Source organism: Mizuhopecten yessoensis, unplaced genomic scaffold (genome assembly GCF_002113885.1).
Source record: "Mizuhopecten yessoensis strain PY_sf001 unplaced genomic scaffold, ASM211388v2 scaffold5459, whole genome shotgun sequence".
Lineage (NCBI taxonomy): Eukaryota > Metazoa > Mollusca > Bivalvia > Pectinida > Pectinidae > Mizuhopecten > Mizuhopecten yessoensis.
The window spans coordinates 282,665-304,098 of record NW_018406060.1 but is presented as its reverse complement, the minus strand read 5'-3'; the positions used below and the strand labels follow the sequence as shown (position 1 = coordinate 304,098).

General features: G+C 40.5%; 1 protein-coding gene across 2 annotated transcripts; it reads right to left on the bottom strand.

Annotated features, from left to right (window-relative positions):
- Window positions 1-4,540: 4,540 nt before the first annotated feature.
- Window positions 4,541-19,230, bottom strand: LOC110450739 (sorbitol dehydrogenase-like). Of its 2 annotated transcripts, XM_021498418.1 has the most exons (10): window positions 19,076-19,230; window positions 18,488-18,521; window positions 17,796-17,960; window positions 17,225-17,384; window positions 16,662-16,780; window positions 14,484-14,549; window positions 13,135-13,232; window positions 11,829-11,909; window positions 11,032-11,153; window positions 4,541-4,900 (listed from the first exon to the last, which is right to left on the bottom strand). In XM_021498418.1, the coding sequence occupies exons 1-10, from the start codon at window positions 19,127-19,129 to the stop codon at window positions 4,744-4,746; spliced, it is 1,056 nt and encodes a 351-aa protein (XP_021354093.1). In that variant the 5' UTR covers window positions 19,130-19,230; the 3' UTR covers window positions 4,541-4,743. The 2 variants fall into 2 exon arrangements, with proteins under 2 accessions (XP_021354093.1, XP_021354094.1); XM_021498419.1 differs by lacking the exon at window positions 13,135-13,232 and having other exon boundaries at window positions 11,829-12,007.
- Between the last annotated feature and the right edge of the window lie 2,204 nt (window positions 19,231-21,434).

Sequence of the window (21,434 nt, the reverse complement as noted above, 5' to 3'; positions counted from 1 at the left end):
AAAGGACTACCAAGTTTGTTCAAATGAACGACATTGACTCACTTTCAAGGTCACAGGGGTCAAATATATTAAAATCTTCAAACGACTTCTTCTTAACAACCAAAAGGCCCAGGGTACTGATATTGGTCCTGTAGCATGCTGGGATGAATGGTAACAAGTTTGTTCAAATGAATGACATCGACCCACTTTCAATGTCACAGGGGTCAAATGTCTTCAAATCTTCAAACCACTTCTCAATAACCAAAAGGCCCAGGGTACTGAAATTGGGCCTGTAGCATGCTGGGATAAAGGACTACCAAGTTTGTTCAAATGAATGACTTTGACCCACTTTTAAGATTACAAGTGTGAGATTAATACCAGGTGAGCGATATTGGGCCTATTGTTTAACTGTTCACAGCTGAATATTGAAGAAAAAACAATTAAATATCATATTTTACTTCCACAAAACATTTGTAAAATATATCCAATCACAAAAGTACCTGCACCAGTGATATATTTCTACCTAGTAACATCGCGCAGAATCCCTGGGAATTAATTATGATAGGGACAACTGCAAAATACAGCCCCTCCGCATTAAACAATTATACAGTATTCAAACTTGAAAGTTACTTCAAGCTGATGTGAAATTCATGGTAACCTTATTACGGTGATGGATGTACATGACCATTAAACGTAACAACTTCTCTTGAATTGCTAATTGGAATCTAACTAAGTTTGTTCAAATGAATGACCTTGACCCACTTTCAAGGTCACAGGGTTCAACTGTCTTCAAATCTTCAAACAACTTATTAATAACCAAGAGGCCTAGGAGCATGATATTTGGCCAGTAACATGCTGGGATGAAGGATTAACAAGTTTGTTCAAATTAATGACCTTGACCTGTATTCAAGGTCACAGCTGGGGTCTAATATGTTTAAAACCTTTAAACGGCTTCTCAAGAAGCAAAAGGCAAAGGGTGATATTTGGCCATTAACATGCTGGGATGAAGGACTACCAAGTTTGTTCAAATGAATGACCTTCGCCTAAATCCAAGGTCACAGTGGTCAATATATGTTTAAATCTTTAAATGACTTGTTCTGCATAACCAAAAGGTCCAGGGGTACTGATATTTTTCCAGAAGCATGCTAGGTTGGAAGACTATAAACTCTGTTCAACCTAACGTCCTTGTTCAACATTCAAGGTCATATGTTTAAATCTTTCAATAGGTTCTTATGAATCAAACTCTGATATTCTGCTTGTAGCTGTATTTTAGTCCATTTTTAGCTCACCTGGTCCAAAGGACCATAGTGAGCTTATGCCATACCGCAGCGTCCGTCCGTCCGTCAACTTTTCCTATAAAATGCTACTAGTCATGAACAACTGAGCAGATTTTAACCAAATTTGGTCAGAAGCATCCTTGGGGGAAGGGGAACCAATTTTGTATAAACCGTGGGCCCAATAGGGGAAACATAGCAAATTATTTTTCAAAATCCTTCTTCTTCTGTAGGAATGGAAGGATTTGGTCCATAATTGGTCAGAAGCATTCTTGGTTGAAGGGGAACCAATTTTGTATAAACGGTGGGTGTGGCCCCCTTGAGGGCTGAGGGGCGGGGCCTAATAGGGGAAATATAGCAATTTCTTAAAAATCCTTCTACTTTTGTAGGAATGAAAGGATTTGTTCCATATTGGGTCTGAAGCATCCTTGGATGAAGGGAAACCAATTTTGTATAAACCATGGGTCTGGCCCCCCAGGGGCCTTAAGGGAGGGGCCCAATAGGGGAAACATAGCAAATTATTGTTTAAAATCCTTCTTCTTCGTAGGAATGAAAGGATTTAGTCCATATTTTGTGTGGATCATTTTTTGGGTAAAGGGGAACCATTTTTTTTTATAAACGGTGGGTGTGGCCCCCCCTGAGGGCTGAGGGGCGGGCCTAATAGGGGAAACAGCAAATTATTCTTCAAAATCCTTCTTCTGTAGGAATGAAAGGATTTGTTCCATAATGGTCTGAAGCATCCTTGGATGAAGGGGAACCAATTTTGTATAAACCGTGGGTCTTGCCTCCAAGGGGCCTGAGGGGAGGGGCCCAATAGGGGAAACATAGCAATTTATTCTTTAAAATCCTTCTTCTTCTGTAGGAATGAAAGGATTTGGTCAATATTTGGTGTGGAGAATTTTTGGGTAAAGGGGAACCAATTTTGTATTAACGATGGGTCTGGCCCCCCTGAGGGCTGAGGGGCGGGGCCTAATTGGGAAAATATAGCAAATTCTTAAAAATCCTTCTTCTTCTGTAGGAATGAAAGGATTTGGTCCATATTTGGTGTGGAGCATCCTTGGGTAAAGGGGAACGAATTTTTGATAAACGACGGGTGTGGCCCACCTGAGGGGGGGGGGGGGCCAACAGGGGAAATGGAAATAGAGGTAAAACCTTTACAATCCTTCTTCTACCATAGGGATTAAGGGATATTATCCTAATTTAGTCTGGAGCTACCTTGGGCAAAAGGGACTTAATTTCATATAAACAGCGAGTGTGCCCCCCCTGGGGGCAGAAGGGAGGGGAAATATAGGAAATTCTTCAATGGCAGGATTTTGTTAAAATTTGGTATGAAGCACCCTTGGGTGAAGGGGAACCAATTTTGTATAAACAGTGTGTCTGACCCCCCTAGAGGCAGAGAGGCAGGGCCAAATAGGGGAAATAGAGGTAAGACTTTTAAAATCTTAATTCTACCATAAGGATTAAGGGATTGTATCCTTATTTAGTCTGGAGCATCCTTGGGTCAAGGGGACTCAATTTTGTATAAATGGCGGGGATGACCCATTTAGGGCATAAGGGTGGGGCTCTGTTTGAAGTTTGTTCTCGCTATATCTCAAGTACTTGATGGATCTTTCTGAAATTTCATATGTACTTACAGCACCTACCATGGAATGCTATATCTTTACTTCATATCAATTATTTTAAACATATATTCAGGTGAGCGATACAGGTCCTCTGGGCCTCTTGTTAAGATTACAAGTGTGAGATTAACACCGGTGAGCGTTTCAGGCCCATTGGGCCTCTTGTTTTTTTTTACATTTTGTGTGTCTTTGTTTGAGACATTGCCTGTAAGTAATAATAGAGTAATTAGTAAAATCAAAAATCGAATCAAAAGAAAATGCAAGTGCAAGAATTGGTCGTCTTCCAATAAACAAGAGGCCCCAAAGACATGTATCGCTCACCTGGCTGATAAAGCAACCATTGAAAATTATTCTTGTTACATATAAAACTGCAACTATTTCCAAAGATTGGCTCTGTTTCACAGCAACATCTGTCCCTCATTAGATCCCTCTTTCTAACCCCATGAATAGGGGTGGATTTTCAACATTCACCTCAATTTCACCTATTGGGCTCCATCCCTCTGCCCCCTAAAAGCAACCCTCCATTTATACAAAATTTCATGCAATTTTTAGCATTTGAGTAGACCCCATATTTCAGGCTGTTAATTTTATTAAACCGATCATACGATAGTGTGTTTTCAAAATGAAATTTGGTTCTTACTGAATAAAGTACTGGGGTAATTAAATACAAGCTGTAGTTGTCTATTTTGGTCACATTATGAAGTGATAACTCCATATGTCCTAGATGGATTTGTCATCTTTTCAATTACGCCGAAATATAAGTGATCAAGCGTCTTGTTGAACGAAACTATACATGGCTTTGATGTTATTCCGTCTTTTCGTATTGCAGAGTTATCTGCTCTTATGAGCAGGGATTGATTGTTACATCATTAGTTTGTGTGGGAAAATTACGTTGTTTTCTCAAAAAATGATGACGTAACTCTCACAAACAAATGACATTACAATCAATACCTGCTCATAAGAGCAGATAACTCTGCAATACGAAAAGACCGAATAACATCAAAGCCATGTATAGTTTCGTTCAACAAGACGCTTTATCACTTATATTTCGGCGTAGCTTGCGCAGACAACAAGAGTCTGGTTGAACGAGACTAAGCCATTTATGAAAAAAATCCTTGTGCTCAACTAGAGTTATCGCCTCATTACTTGCCCAAAATTGAAAACTTATCCTTATTCTTATTTAATCTGGACTCTGATCATCCAGATAAATTTAAACACTCCTTTCTTCAAGTAGTGGATTTTCAGTTTCGATAATCTGGAATATTGATCACACCAGATGACTATCTAACCAAAACCACAGGGACCAGATAATTCTTTTACGGTTATATTTGGGCCTAAACTAAGGTGTTCAGAGTAAATTGATATGTTTTAGGGGTTTACATCGACTTTCGGTAAAAAGTAATGCCACCCCAAATAATAATAGATAATCATCATTGGGGTGGCATTTTTACCGAAGGTCAATTTAAACCCCTTTGAATGTGTATAATAACTCTGAACACCTTAGTTTAAGAACACATATAGCTGTAATGAATTCTCCGGTTCCTGTGACCAAAACGCCTGGATACCTGGGGATCTCATTTCTAAGAGAAGATTTATGATTTAACAAACAACAAAAACATTTTGACCTAGAAACAGTTATATTTTATCAATACAAAAATATATGCGGAGTAAAATTTTGATACTATTTTTTGTTTGTTATAGATATATTTTATAAATTGTTGATAAAAACAACAACAACATTTAAGCCTATTTTTCACCCTTCCTGTTTATCATTGACTGATAGGTTTCATATTTCCTTTTCATGGACAGTGGCTTTTATCCCTCTTCACGGACAGTGACCTTCACCCCTTATTCCTCGTCATTTCTGACCTTCACCCTTTCTTCTCGCAGTCAATGATGACCTTGACCCCTTCGCCAGATTTAGCAGTTTCAAAGGCCTTCAGTGTTTCCTCCAGAGAGAACATGTGGGTGATGAGAGGTTTAACATCGATTTTTCCACAGGACATCATCTCAAGACATGTTGGCCAGCTGGAGAGACAACAAAACATGTGGTTACACATCCATAACATTGTAAATATAAGTATACCGGGAAACTTTCGCCCAGTCACATATTTGCCCTTTTGCCAATAAAATCAGTGTTCGCCTAGTGTTATCTATACATTGTATAATATGTACTCATATTTGCGCTGTCATGATAAATTTGCCCTCATTCGGGAGGGCGAAAAATGCTAAAATTTCTCGGAATACAGTTTGGGTTTATAGGGTTTAACGCCCTGTCAACAGCTGATGTCATTTAAGGACCTGGTATACAGTATAAATTCTATTCATAAAATTTACCAAGAAACGACCCGGATGTTTCCATGTTCCGTTAAAAGAAAAAGTTAGTTGATTGATTTAAACTGTTAGCAGTCATCAATAATATCATCATCAACGTTTTTACTTAAACTCACACAAAATATAGAAGCATAAAAACCCACAGCCGGTCACATTTATACAAAAAAGGGAGGGGAGCCAACGCCCAGTTTCTGTGCTTGATGTCGTGCCACTCCCCCCTGCCATAACCTGTGCTTGGTGTCGTGACACTCCACCCTTTCATAATCTGTACTTGATGTCATGACACTACCCCCTCACATAAACTGTACTTGATGTCATGACACTCCCCCCATTCATAACCTGTACTTGATGCCGTGACACTCCACCCTATGACACCCTGTACTTGATGTCGTGACACTCTACCCTGCCATAACCTGTGCTTGATGGCGTTATACTGCGTCCTATCATAACCTGTACTTGATGTTGTGACACTCCACCCTGCCATAACCTGTTCTTGATACCATGACACTCCACCCTGTCATACCCTGTACTTGATGTTATAACACTCCTCCCTGTCATAACCTGTATTTGATGTCATGACACTCCCCCCATTCATAACCTGTACTTGATGCCGTGACACTCCTCCCTGCCATAACCTGTGCTTGGTGTCGTGACACTCCACCCTGTCATAACCTGTACTTGATGTTATGACACTCCACCATGTCATAACCTGTACTTGCTGTCATGACACTCAACCCTGTCATAACCTGTACATGATGTCATGACACTCCACCCTGTCATAACCTGTATGTGATGTCATGACACTCCACCCATTCATAACCTGTACTTGATGTCATGACACTCCACCCTGTCATAACCTGTACATGATGTCATGACACTCCATCCTGTCATAACCTGTACTTGATGTCGTGACACTCCATCCTGTCATAACCTGCAGTTGATACCGTGACACTCCACCCTATCATAACCTGTACTTGATGTCATGACACTCCTCCCTGTCATAACCTGTACTTGATGTCATGACACTCCACCCTGTCATAACCTGTACTTGATGTCGTGACACTACACCCTGTCATAACCTGTACTTGATGTCATGACACTCCACCCTGTAATAACCTGTACTTGATGTCATGACACTCCTCCCTGTCATAGCCTGTACTTGATGTCATGACACTCCACCCTGTCATAACCTGTACTTGATGTCATGGCACTCCTCCCTGTCATAACCTGTACTTGATGTCACGACACTCCTCCCTGTCATAACCTGTACTTGATGTCATGACACTGCACCCTGTCATAACCTGTACTTGATGTCGTGACACTCCACCCTGTCATAATCTGTACTTTATGTCGTGGCACTCCATCCTGTCATAACCTGCTGTTGATACTGTGACACTCCACCCTGTCATAACCTGTACTTGATGTCATGACACTCCTCCCTGTCATAACCTGTACTTGATGTCATGACACTCCACCCTGTCATAACCTGTACTTGATGTCGTGACACTCCACCCTGTCATAACCTGTACTTGATGTCATGACACTCCACCCTGTCATAACCTGTACTTGATGTCATGACACTCCACCCTGTCATAACCTGTACTTGATGTCATGACACTCCACCCTGTCATAACCTGTACTTGATGTCATGACACTCCACCCTGTCATAACCTGTACTTGATGTCATGACACTCCACCCTGTCATAACCTGTACTTGATGTCATGACACTCCACCCTGTCATAACCTGTACTTGATGTCATGACACTCCACCCTGTCATAACCTGTACTTGATGTCATGACACTCCACCCTGTCATAACCTGTACTTGATGTCATGACACTCCACCCTGTCATAACCTGTACTTGATGTCATGACACTCCACCCTGTCATAACCTGTACTTGATGTCATGACACTCCACCCTGTCATAACCTGTACTTGATGTCATGACACTCCACCCTGTCATAACCTGTACTTGATGTCATGACACTCCACCCTGTCATAACCTGTACTTGATGTCATGACACTCCACCCTGTCATAACCTGTACTTGATGTCGTGACACTCCACCCTGTCATAACCTGTACTTGATGTCATGACACTGCACCCTGTCATAACCTGTACTTGATGTCATGACACTGCACCCTGTCATAACCTGTACTTGATGTCATGACACTCCACCCTGTCATAACCTGTACTTGATGTCATGACACTCCACCCTGTCATAACCTGTACTTGATGTCATGACACTCCACCCTGTCATAACCTGTACTTGATGTCATGACACTCCACCCTGTCATAACCTGTACTTGATGTCATGACACTCCACCCTGTCATAACCTGTACTTGATGTCATGACACTCCACCCTGTCATAACCTGTACTTGATGTCATGACACTCCACCCTGTCATAACCTGTACTTGATGTCATGACACTCCACCCTGTCATAACCTGTACTTGATGTCATGACACTCCACCCTGTCATAACCTGTACTTGATGTCATGACACTCCACCCTGTCATAACCTGTACTTGATGTCATGACACTCCACCCTGTCATAACCTGTACTTGATGTCATGACACTCCACCCTGTCATAACCTGTACTTGATGTCATGACACTCCACCCTGTCATAACCTGTACTTGATGTCATGACACTCCACCCTGTCATAACCTGTACTTGATGTCATGACACTCCACCCTGTCATAACCTGTACTTGATGTCATGACACTCCACCCTGTCATAACCTGTACTTGATGTCATGACACTCCACCCTGTCATAACCTGTACTTGATGTCATGACACTCCACCCTGTCATAACCTGTACTTGATGTCATGACACTCCACCCTGTCATAACCTGTACTTGATGTCATGACACTCCACCCTGTCATAACCTGTACTTGATGTCATGACACTCCACCCTGTCATAACCTGTACTTGATGTCATGACACTCCACCCTGTCATAACCTGTACTTGATGTCATGACACTCCACCCTGTCATAACCTGTACTTGATGTCGTGACACTCCACCCTGTCATAACCTGTACTTGATGTCATGACACTCCACCCTGTCATAACCTGTACTTGATGTCATGACACTCCACCCTGTCATAACCTGTACTTGATGTCATGACACTCCACCCTGTCATAACCTGTACTTGATGTCATGACACTCCACCCTGTCATAACCTGTACTTGATGTCATGACACTCCACCCTGTCATAACCTGTACTTGATGTCATGACACTCCACCCTGTCATAACCTGTACTTGATGTCATGACACTCCACCCTGTCATAACCTGTACTTGATGTCATGACACTCCACCCTGTCATAACCTGTACTTGATGTCATGACACTCCACCCTGTCATAACCTGTACTTGATGTCATGACACTCCACCCTGTCATAACCTGTACTTGATGTCATGACACTCCACCCTGTCATAACCTGTACTTGATGTCATGACACTCCACCCTGTCATAACCTGTACTTGATGTCATGACACTCCACCCTGTCATAACCTGTACTTGATGTCATGACACTCCACCCTGTCATAACCTGTACTTGATGTCATGACACTCCACCCTGTCATAACCTGTACTTGATGTCATGACACTCCACCCTGTCATAACCTGTACTTGATGTCATGACACTCCACCCTGTCATAACCTGTACTTGATGTCATGACACTCCACCCTGTCATAACCTGTACTTGATGTCATGACACTCCACCCTGTCATAACCTGTACTTGATGTCATGACACTCCACCCTGTCATAACCTGTACTTGATGTCATGACACTCCACCCTGTCATAACCTGTACTTGATGTCATGACACTCCACCCTGTCATAACCTGTACTTGATGTCATGACACTCCACCCTGTCATAACCTGTACTTGATGTCATGACACTCCACCCTGTCATAACCTGTACTTGATGTCATGACACTCCACCCTGTCATAACCTGTACTTGATGTCATGACACTCCACCCTGTCATAACCTGTACTTGATGTCATGACACTCCACCCTGTCATAACCTGTACTTGATGTCATGACACTCCACCCTGTCATAACCTGTACTTGATGTCATGACACTCCACCCTGTCATAACCTGTACTTGATGTCATGACACTCCACCCTGTCATAACCTGTACTTGATGTCGTGACACTCCACCCTGTCATAACCTGTACTTGATGTCATGACACTCCACCCTGTCATAACCTGTACTTGATGTCATGACACACCACCCTGTCATAACCTGTACGTAATGTCATGACATTCCACCCTGTCATAACCTGTACTTGATGTCGTGGCACTCCATTCTGTCATAACCTGCAGTTGATACCGTAACACTCCACCCTGTCATAACCTGTACTTGATGTCGTGACACTCCATCCTGTCATAACCTGCAGTTGATACCGTGACACTCCACCCTGTAATAACCTGTACTTGATGTCATGACACTCCTCCCTGTCATAACCTGTACTTGATGTTATGACACTCCACCATGTCATAACCTGTACTTGATGTCGTGACACTCCACCCTGTCATAATCTGTACTTGATGTCATGACACTGCCCCCTGTCATAACCTGTACTTGATGTAATGACACTCATCCCTGTCATAACCTGTATTTGATGTTATGACACTCCCCCATGTCATAACCTTTACTTGATGTCGTGACACTCCCCCCTGTCATAATCTGTACTTGATGTCATGACACTGCACCCTGTCATAACCTTTACTTGATGTCATGACACTCCTCCCTGTCATAACATGTACTTGATGTCATGACACTCCTCCCTGTCATAACCTGTACTTGATGTCATGACACTGCACCCTGTCATAACCTGTACTTGATGTAATGACACTCCTCCCTGTCATAACCTGTATTTGATGTTATGACACTCCACCATGTCATAACCTTTACTTGATGTCGTGACACTCCACCCTGTCATAATCTGTACTTGATGTCATGCCACTGCACCCTGTCATAACCTGTACTTGCTGTCATGACACTCCTCCCTGTCATATCCTGTACTTGATGTCATGACACTCCACCCTGTCATAATCTTACTTGATGTCATGGCACTTCATCCTGTCATAACCTGCAGTTGATGTCGTGACACTCCTCCCTGTCATAACCTGTACTTGATGTCATGAAATTCCACTCTCTCAAATTATGATAATTGTGTAACTGGAGGTCATAGGCAGTCAATTTCAATAGTAAGAAGTAGGAGAGAAAAGATAATAGTCCAAAGCAGTGCAGAATTCAAAAAGGGTTTCAATTTTGATTTCTTCACATTCCCTAAGCATGAGACACCAGATTCTGCAGGGGCTGTACCTGGGGCCTGTTCGTTTTTTTAAAGTAATCATTTTGGGTATAAACCCAGGAGGACCTTCAAATGTTGATGGATGCAGGTCTTGCAAGCCTTTGTCAAGTCTCGTCTAAAAGCAGCATCAGATTACTTGGTCTGACCTTATTTTAGAAACAAACAATTTTTGTCCAACCGGTTTAACCGTTTGGATGGCAGGCCTGTTCTTCAATCAACATATCGTCACTACCTGGGGTTTCAAGGCATAACATTGGATCGACATTTTTACAACCACCAACTTTTGATTACAATAAACTATACGTTGTTTGTGTTTTAGATCCTATTAACAGCTATGGTCATTTCAGGACGTGCCAGGTTTTATGGTGGAGGAAAGCCGGAGTACCCGAAGTATAATCACCGACCTACGCCTAGTACCTGGCGACTGCCCCACGTAGGCCTCGCGACCAAGTGTTTGAGGGCTAGTGGTGGCAGAATGTCTATACGTACGTGTTCATGTACCGAAATGACCCCTTGAGTGTGATCTCCCTGGTGATGACACTGTACACCGGAAATGACACGTTATCAGGACCGTGACCAATCACCACCATTGTTCCTCCCGATCGCGTCGCCTGTAACAATGTTTAACATTTATCACATAACATCTGTGTTACATGGTGAATACGGATTTTTTTCTCTCATATATTTGTCCAGCATAATTGTGACGTGACAATAAGGAGCAATATCATTATGTCGACACAGACTTCAATATAGGTTTGACTCATTCACCGCTGAAGGTACATTTGAGCTCTTCCAATTCAAAGGTTGGAATAGTTCATTATGAAATTTCAGGGGTGAATGGGTTAATTAATCTTAGATAAAAAAAACCTTATCATTTTCAGATCATTTACATACATTAAAACAGTATGTTAAGAATAAGTTGAATGCTACATTTCATGATGCTTTTTCAAAATGTTTGTAAAAAACTTTCGAACCTTAAGACTAATTTGTTCACCGATTTAAAACTAAAACTCATCTCTGTTTTTCAGCTGATTTCCCTGTATTTTCAACTGTACTTTCAGTTTCAAATTTTCAATTTTAAATGAAGTAAATTTATATAGCTTACATCTAAAAGTAAGTTTTCACTTTTATTTAATTTGCAGATTTTATACAAAGCTGAAAATCTGACACCACTGATGTAATTTAAATAATAATAATAATAATAATAATAATAAGCGTTCTTCTCTCACAATCACAGTCAATAGTAATTGACGATATTATAATTAACTATCAATCTTCCGACTTACAAGAACTCCCAAATTGACCGAGGACTGTGCGCCACTGCATTCTACAGTGTGTTGAGGAGCGCTCCCTATCAGGTCGGCAACCTTTGTGGCCAAATCCTCTGGTTTATCATCCTTGGTTACTAGCAAGGTATGTGTGGCTCCACATTTCCTGGCAAATTCAAGTCGCTTGCTGTCAATGTCTGAAACAGAGTATCAGAACTATAATATTTGATCGTTTATACTGTCATAATGTCAGTTATGCTCTCTTCCTAAGAGTTAATCCCACTTTAATAGGGTTGGTTTGGTTAGGTTTAGTTTTATTTTGTTTAACGTCCTATTAACAGCTAAGGTCATTTAAGGACGTGCCTCCATGTGTGCTGTGTATGCATGCATGCGTGTATTTGTACCGGAGACAATGTATGTTGGTGTACTTGCCTCCTCGTGATAGCGCGGATCTGATACCGACTTTATAGTGCTATCTCACCGAAATACCATGCCGAATACACCCAGCACAGCATCCCGCCCGGTCACTTTAACAGGTGGTTTCACCTTTCGAAATAAGCATTAAATAATTCACTACTTACATTTTCGTAGTTTACATTGTATATATTGAACTGGTGACACCACCAAATGGAAATAGTGTCAAATGGTTTCATACTATTTTTGGGGTTTAAAAGTAAATCTTGGACAAGGACGTACTAGTTATTGATCAATCTTATAAACAATGACTTCTTGCTGCAACTTTGACCTTGGTGCTGTAAGCCTTGCCTAACGATAATGCACTATCTATACTAAGTTTCATGAAATAATGCAAATGAGAAAAGCTTAGCATGGTTTTATAATTTGACCTTCGCTGCCACTTTGACCTTTGGACTAGAATGCAAATCCGCAGCTCATAGGTACTACTTTGTCATGCAAGGAATGGTTTGGTTGTGTTTTGTGTCATTTTAACAGCTATGGTACGGTTTTAGTGGTGAAGGAAAGCCGGAGTACCTGGAGAAAACACAAAGACCTGTCACCCGATACATTACATGTAATACCGTTATACCGTATTCCATGTTTATAGGGTCAATCCGACCAATCACTGGGCTAATACCTGTCATTTGAATATTACAAAGGAGTGACGCACGACTTCAAAGCCAGTAAGTTTTACCGTTACGCGACAGCAAGATTCTTTTGATGTACATCAAAGGATCAAACTAGTCTTCTTGTCTCACCCACGCGTTGGCGGACACTAAGCCTTCAATTTTGCTATGACATATTCTAGGGGTGCAGAGAGCGAAAGTAAGCGTCACACCTGGATATCGAGGATGACNAGGTCGGCAACCTTTGTGGCCAAATCCTCTGGTTTATCATCCTTGGTTACTAGCAAGGTATGTGTGGCTCCACATTTCCTGGCAAATTCAAGTCGCTTGCTGTCAATGTCTGAAACAGAGTATCAGAACTATAATATTTGATCGTTTATACTGTCATAATGTCAGTTATGCTCTCTTCCTAAGAGTTAATCCCACTTTAATAGGGTTGGTTTGGTTAGGTTTAGTTTTATTTTGTTTAACGTCCTATTAACAGCTAAGGTCATTTAAGGACGTGTCTCCATGTGTGCTGTGTATGCATGCATGTGTGTATTTCCACCAGAGACAATGTATGTTGGTGTACTTGTCTCCTCGTGATAGCGCGGATCTGATGCCGACTTTATAGTGCTATCTCACCGAAATACCATGCCGAATACACCCAGCACAGCATCCCGCCCGGTCACTTTAACAGGTGGTTTCACCTTTCGAAATAAGCATTAAATAATTCACTACTTACATTTTCGTAGTTTACATTGTATATATTGAACTGGTGACACCACCAAATGGAAATAGTGTCAAATGGTTTCATACTATTTTTGGGGTTTAAAAGTAAATCTTGGACAAGGACGTACTAGTTATTGATCAATCTTATAAACAATGACTTCTTGCTGCAACTTTGACCTTGGTGCTGTAAGCCTTGCCTAACGATAATGCACTATCTATACTAAGTTTCATGAAATAATGCAAATGAGAAAAGCTTAGCATGGTTTTATAATTTGACCTTCGCTGCCACTTTGACCTTTGGACTAGAATGCAAATCCGCAGCTCATAGGTACTACTTTGTCATGCAAGGAATGGTTTGGTTGTGTTTTGTGTCATTTTAACAGCTATGGTACGGTTTTAGTGGTGAAGGAAAGCCGGAGTACCTGGAGAAAACACAAAGACCTGTCACCCGATACATTACATGTAATACCGTTATACCGTATTCCATGTTTATAGGGTCAATCCGACCAATCACTGGGCTAATACCTGTCATTTGAATATTACAAAGGAGTGACGCACGACTTCAAAGCCAGTAAGTTTTACCGTTACGCGACAGCAAGATTCTTTTGATGTACATCAAAGGATCAAACTAGTCTTCTTGTCTCACCCACGCGTTGGCGGACACTAAGCCTTCAATTTTGCTATGACATATTCTAGGGGTGCAGAGAGCGAAAGTAAGCGTCACACCTGGATATCGAGGATGACTCCTAACAGAATTGGACAATTTGCACTGCTATATACATCTACGCTTCAATTTGGGAATACGTTTTTCAACGTAGTAAGTTGTTATTGAATGAAGTTTTAGTAAGACCGAGTTATCTATACAAGTGTACCTACTTACCTGTCATACAAACCGCGGCCGCACCCAAAGCCTTGGCACTCAGCATAGCACACAGGCCGATTGGGCCTGTAACACAGATATTTCTACATAACATCATATGCAAAAAATATACAATCCAAGAATATATGTAGATATCAGCACAATAATGTAACAAAATAGGCCGATAATTAGGTAATTAATGATAAAGAATTGAACCATCTTATAGCATGTAAGATAATGGGTATCAATAGAGAGCGGCACTTTGGTCAAAAGTACATTTGATGTCAAATCTTACGATTTGGGTAACACCGTGCACTGGTTGAAGACGGGGATGTTGAATTGTAGACAGTGATATAGGGCTATCGATTCAGTGACGGCCGGGGCCCGTTTTCATGAAACCGTTCTCATGCTCAAGCATGGATTTTGTGCTCAAGCCTATTTTCTTGTTCCGTTTTATAAACTAATAATAAAATCTTATTTTGTCAACGAATTTGGGAAAAAATTAGAGACTTCAAACGGAATACTGTTTTCAATGTTTACGTTTTACCTTTTGATGGTTTGACATGATTTAAGTGATTCACAAGAAATTTGATTTGAGCACAAAATCCATGCTTGAGCATGAGAACGGTTTCATGAATACGGGCCCAGGTCCGGCATGGATGACATAGAGATAGGAACGACAGTGTGAACTCCCCAAAACAGACAGTGTAACTGTCATTGCCATATGGCAATCTAGTATTGTTGTTTCAGTAGGAGAAAGTTAGATTAAATTGTCGCATGTGCCTAATTAGACAGGCTCAATAGCTGGTACGTGCTCATGAATAATTAATGTTGTATAGATTGTAAAAAGTACTTGGGGAGAATTTTTAGGAAGTTTCTATAGTTGAGAGTCGGGATTCGAGGTTCGGGAATGTGAGCCTCTGGAGAGAGAGGCCAATGGAAGGCCTCGGCCGGAGGGGACTGGAATGGCCCAGGTAAAGCACCTGGTGTGTTTTAGGACTATGCGTTTGATGTTATAACTTTCTTTATTACACCTCTACTTTATTTACTCTATATAAAAGTAATTGGTTAAATCGAATATATCCCCATTTTTGCCTGAGTGTGTTTTAGTCATGTGTGTTAGTCTGGGAACTAAAACACATCTACACTCGGGTGTTTCCGCCNCGGGTGTTTCCGCCGAGCCAATCAGGCGAGAGGTGGGCGGAGCTTGTTACCGAACTCGGCAGTGATGCGCGAGGTGGGCGGAGCTTGCTACCGAACTCGGAAGCATTTGGCCCCATTGCCATCAAAAGGGTAGTTGGGACTTGAAGCTATACAGCTTATGATTTACAAATATTTTCTAGTTAAAACTATCTCTCCAGTGTGTATCGGTATAATAAAACGGTTAAAGTATGTGGTTGATGCATATAGCAAGTTTCTCGTGTCCCTTGACCATGCCTATTTCCCTCGGCTTCGCCTCGGGAAATAGACCTGGTCTCAGGACACCAGAAACTTGCTATATCTCTCAACCCCATACTTTAACTGTATAATAATCTGTGTGCAAGTAGATTTGCTGTCGTGTTCCAGAACTATATTAAAAAGGACATTTACTAAATTTAAGAGAGATTTTGCAGAGAGAACCTAGGCAATGGCCTCTGTCGCAGCCACAATGCGTAGTAGTTATAAAAACACTACAAGTCTACAACGTGGTGTTCTACGGGTCCGCATTATTTATTTACATTAAACTATGTTTATAAAACAAAATTAAACAAACCTGACTCTGCATCCCGAATGATACATTCGACTGAAATGTAACAGCTGAACGTCAATGGTCAATTTCGCCCCTAAGTGAAACGTTAATGTAAGCTAATAATATAACAATGAACGAAATGCGCTGACCTGTCCATCCCAATGAACATGGCATCAGTTAGTACAACTACGTGTATTAATACCCGGCCTCCTCTACAACTTATATATAAAACGTTTCGTCTTCAGAAGCTACATTATCGCCACCAGCGTCCAAGTCGTTCACATATAATGAACATATCTTTAGGAGTAGCTCAAGACCAAACTACCGTTTTACGATCTATTTTTCTTTCCCCCCAAATTTCTATTGTCAAAACTGTACAGAATTAGGAATATGGGAATTTATTAGCCAACAAACTGGAAGTTAGAAATATCATGGAGCCTGCTGACCAACTCTATGCCATGTATACATACCAGCCCCACAAACCAGGACGCGACTCCCTAGGGTCACTCCAGCCCTACGGCAGCCGTGTAGGCCCACCGACAGAGGCTCAACGCATGCGCCCTCCTCGAAACTCACGTTATCCGGTAATCTAAAAAGTAGCATAACTTGCATAACATTTCGGTAAAATTGAGGTACCAAAACACTTATTTAAGTTATAGTTTCGATATATATACACGCATGTGATATCCTGCTGCTGCTGTCTCTTATAGCAAAAGGCATTTTTTACCGAAAATTGATCTAAACCCCTAAAACGTGTCGAATATTGCTCTAGCTTAGGTCCAAATATAGCTGTAACAAATTCTCAGGTCCCTGTGTCACTGTCTAGTCATTATCCATGTATCCATAAACATCAAATTAAGTTCAGTTATCCTTAAGGCAATGCATGTATACATAGTACTTGCCTTCTGACCCCTTCATATGACCTATATAAACGACAACCAATCAAATTTTGAATTTAAAGAACTTTGATAGCATCGAATAGAATTGCATGGACGCAGCTAAGAAGTTTTTCTTGCATGGCTTGAGTACTCACTTGAAGACAAAGTCGGCGGCGTGCGTGTGGTATCTGGCCAGCGCGCCGTTGTCCGGTGGCGTCGCAAGGAAAAACACATCTTTACAAAGGTTGTAGCTACCAGACTTGCAGAACTCACATTTACGACAGATGTTGTGAGGCTCAATGGCAACACGGTCACCTGGAAAATGTAAAAATTCATCAGAGAATATTGAATGAAAATCGATTTTGAAAGCACTATGGTGTACAGAATTTGTGCAAATACAAATACAAATTGTCTGTAGAGTGCTGGTTCGAATCCCGAAATACCCAGGTCATGCTCATTTTGCACTTTTGTTGGCAATGTTATCATTTGTTATTTAAGTGATCAATGGTGATATCCGTTTTACCCATCTTTGACCAATAAAAAGCACCTGATCATTGTGTTTTAATCATACGAGCCGAGGACCGTGTTTTTTCTATCTTTAAGCAAACGTAAGTAAAAAAAATTGTGTACATAACTATGCCCAACCTCGTTTTCAAGCCACTTTTTCTTGTCCACAGAGAGGAGTCTCTCGGCCGGAAAACTATCCAGTCATTAGCTTCAATTTACCTAGTTTCAGGTGAGTAACCCCCTTGCCGACCTTGCTGACCACTCCACTACATTCGTGTCCAAGAAGCATGGGGTGAGTGACCACAAACTGACCGATACCTCCGGTTGTCCAGTATTTCACGTCCGAGCCACATATTCCAATTTTCCGCATAGACAACTGTACCTCTGTAAAAGATTAGATGAATAACGGTACAGACAGAAGGACGGACAGATGAACAACCGGACAGACATAAAACGATGAAAATGATACTCGATTCGTGACTTGATATGGCACGCACTGCTCACACGTTTTTACTTAATATCAAATGTGAGTATATAATGCGTTTGTGTAGGGCTTGACCTATCATCCCGTTTGCTATATTTTGAGCAACAACTTTTAAAAATATATCAAAGTATATCTACTAATAGTGAGATATAGCCAAAATTAGGAAAAAAACACTTCTCAGAATATATATATATATATATACACTGAGATAATTTTTAGGCGCATTGTTTTAAATCAATCTTCATTGTTTACAAAAAAAAATGTACGTGAAATAAAATAAAACCTCCAGCAATACAGGTCGGGGAGATTTTGAAGGGAAATACAATTAAAACTCATGCAAGGTCGGAGAGATTTTGATGGAAAAGAGAGATTATGTTGGAAAACTGACAGGCTATATGATTCTGACGTTGATATAAACTATACTTACCCCCTTCATTAGGTTCGGGAATTGGGCGCTCTTCCTGTGTACATAAGACAATACTTTACGAGTTGAACGTGTGTTAAATAATGTTAGAAACATTCAGCGCACGAATGACAAGATTTCCAACTGTATATATATATATTCATTTGTTTTACAGAAAGCACTCTCTAAAATTAGTTTTGGTCTAAATTCTAATTAAATTTTCTTCTAAATAATTATTTGCAAGGGGATATCTCCAAGCCAATTATCCTATAAGTGTTTCATATTTTTTCCTATACATGTATGTGTTTTATTTGTATAAGTGTATCTATCAATATCCAGCTATTTTAAGAAGAAAAAATCTGCAGATGATTATAAGATGCTTCTCGCACAAGATGTGCGTTTCCTCGATTATTTCGTAAATATAATTATTAGACCATACTGCATAATACGTGACCACATATTGTAAGATTGTTAGTCTTATATTCTTTAATGCTCTTCTAAGATGGCTAGCGATTGTGTGCATATACGGGCGCCCACACACTCGCGGGGCAGCCACGTTGATATTGGCATGAAATAAAATATACGCAGAGTAAAAGAAATTGACATACTGACCAGTCTGAGGTCGCCTTTCTTGTGCAGCACGGCCGACAGGTTGGTGTCCGACATTTTGACTGGTCAGTGGTCAGTTGTTTGTGTGTACGCGAGCATGGGGTTTAGTTGCTGCACGACGGGGAAATCTGGCCGACGAGAAATTAGACCCAGGCAGACTACGGAAGCGCCAGCATCGCATACAGAAACCGACACTGCTAGACTTACTGCAAAAGTAATCCTTTTCGCGGTGTGTTATTTTCTGTAACAATGGTTGATTCAAGGGGGGAATACACAGAGTATCCACATGCTACTAATAATTGTTTAATTTTATTGAATACATTACCTCGCTTTAGTTAGTCCTGCGTATTTCATAAAACCTTTATTTTTAGACAAATTTTATTGAAACGTTTTATATCTTGTCGTAGCTCTCTCCTTGTCATCGCTATACGCTACAAGAAAACTATATTTACATAATTCTTTCCTTCTTTTTCTCGAGTCTTAAAAGATGAAGACAACTGATGTTTCTATCGACTCCCCCCGTCGCCACTTCCCCTCCGTACAGCTGTGTCAGCACCGTTTATTGTTTATCTTTCCCGTGACCCAGATTTTCGAGTGTGCCTTCTCCACACTAATCTCGATCTGATTAAACTACAAAGATAAGTGTACATGTAAATGGTATGTCGTCTGCTAATTCATCGTTCACTGAATGCTTTGTTGTCTATATTATCAACTAAATTGAGTCTCTTCGGCAATATTTTAATTGCTGAACAGACACGAGTAGAGAAATGAGACACAAATGGGCATATGTCGCTCACGCTATTCGATGATGATGGCAAACATATTTCACATGTGTAACATTCATAGCAAGCGATTAAAGCCCACGCACTACAACCTTAAAATGACTTTATATGAATAGCCTCATTTATTTTACAAATATAGTTAAACCAATTTTATTAACTTATATCAATCACTCTTGATGGACCGGATGGTAGCGAACACGGGAGTGTTCTGTACTTAGGACTGTGGGAGGAAACCGGAGTGTACTAAGCTTGGAGAAAACATAGGTGGTCCTTTTTCTCGTCCGATCGGGGAATCGAACCCCTTACCGTCTTGCTGAAAGACGAGTCCGCTATTCCCTGCGCCTTCCGACCACTCCAAAACATAATCTACACCTTATAAAATTTAACTCATTTTTTCTCATGTGCCCTTCGATTCGGAATTGATCAGTTTGAATTAAAACTTGATAGTGTATTATAATTACCCCAGCAATTTGTATGTGACGAAACAATTAGGCATATCATCGTAAGCTGTATATATATATATACATATATATTATAAAACCTTATAATTTATCAGTATAGTGATATGCGATACCCAAATCATATCACATATATTCCAGAACCCGAGCACCTGTGTTTTAGGACGTTGTATGTCGCTAACAAATCACGTTGACAAACAAGCGTGCAGATCTATATATGTGATCTTTCCGTTCATTTTTCTGTTTTAAATCTATATCATATGTAAGACTAATATGTATTGTTCGATTCCAAAGTCAGCATTTTTTTATGAAAACCTGTTTTTTGTTTTGATGTTGTTGTTTTGTTTCTTTGCGTGAGGCCGTGCACAGCAACCGATGTTGGCCTATATAGTTTTCTTAATACAATGTATCATCGCCATTAGTTGTTGTGGTATATTTTTCAATTTGCAAATATATCTGAATCTATAACTATGTTTTACGTTTTTAAACATTTTCTGTTTTCATTTCATGTTTAAATCTTCGAAAGACACAAAATTTGCAAAATTGCTTCCTCTCTAAACAAAGCAGACGACTTTATTTCAAAAACGAAAGCATGCATGCGCAAAAAACCACCCCACATGAAACTGCCATCTCATGATCTGTTAAACGACTGGTCGTATGAATCCGAAACGCAATAACGCCACGTTAGATGGATAAGCGATATATAGGCCTATAATTTTGGGTAGAACCTCTAGTTTCATTGTCAAACTCAAAAGAAACCAATTGACATGTTTCTTGATAAGGACTAATACACTTATAATACTGAAAGTGATATTTTCTTGGCATTATTTACATAGTAGGCGCCTGTTGCACATATTTTTTTTTATATCCAGAAGCAATATCTACAGATTTTATTGGTGGGAATAGTTAAGGGAAGAAATATGTCCACATTTGAAACTTCGGAGACCATTGTCTGTAAAACAATGAGATAGCTAGATCACAGTAGGGGTGGAACAAGATACGCCAGTCACGTGTTACGTAGCCTCCATTTAGACTCATTGGGAAATACTGAAAACTATTCTGATAGATTCTTGCAAAAGTCATTAACATATTAAAATGTAACGAGAAGAAATTGCACTTAAA

Coding starts and splice junctions, on each gene's coding strand:
- LOC110450739 (XM_021498418.1), bottom strand. CDS start 19,129: ATGTCGGACACCAACCTGTCGGCCGTGCTGCACAAGAAAGGCGACCTC. Junction 18,522..19,075: donor AGAAAGGCGACCTCAGACTG/GTCAGTATGTCA, acceptor TTATGTACACAG/GAAGAGCGCCCAATTCCCGA. Junction 14,550..16,661: donor CGTCCTGGTTTGTGGGGCTG/GTATGTATACAT, acceptor TCTGTGTTACAG/GCCCAATCGGCCTGTGTGCT.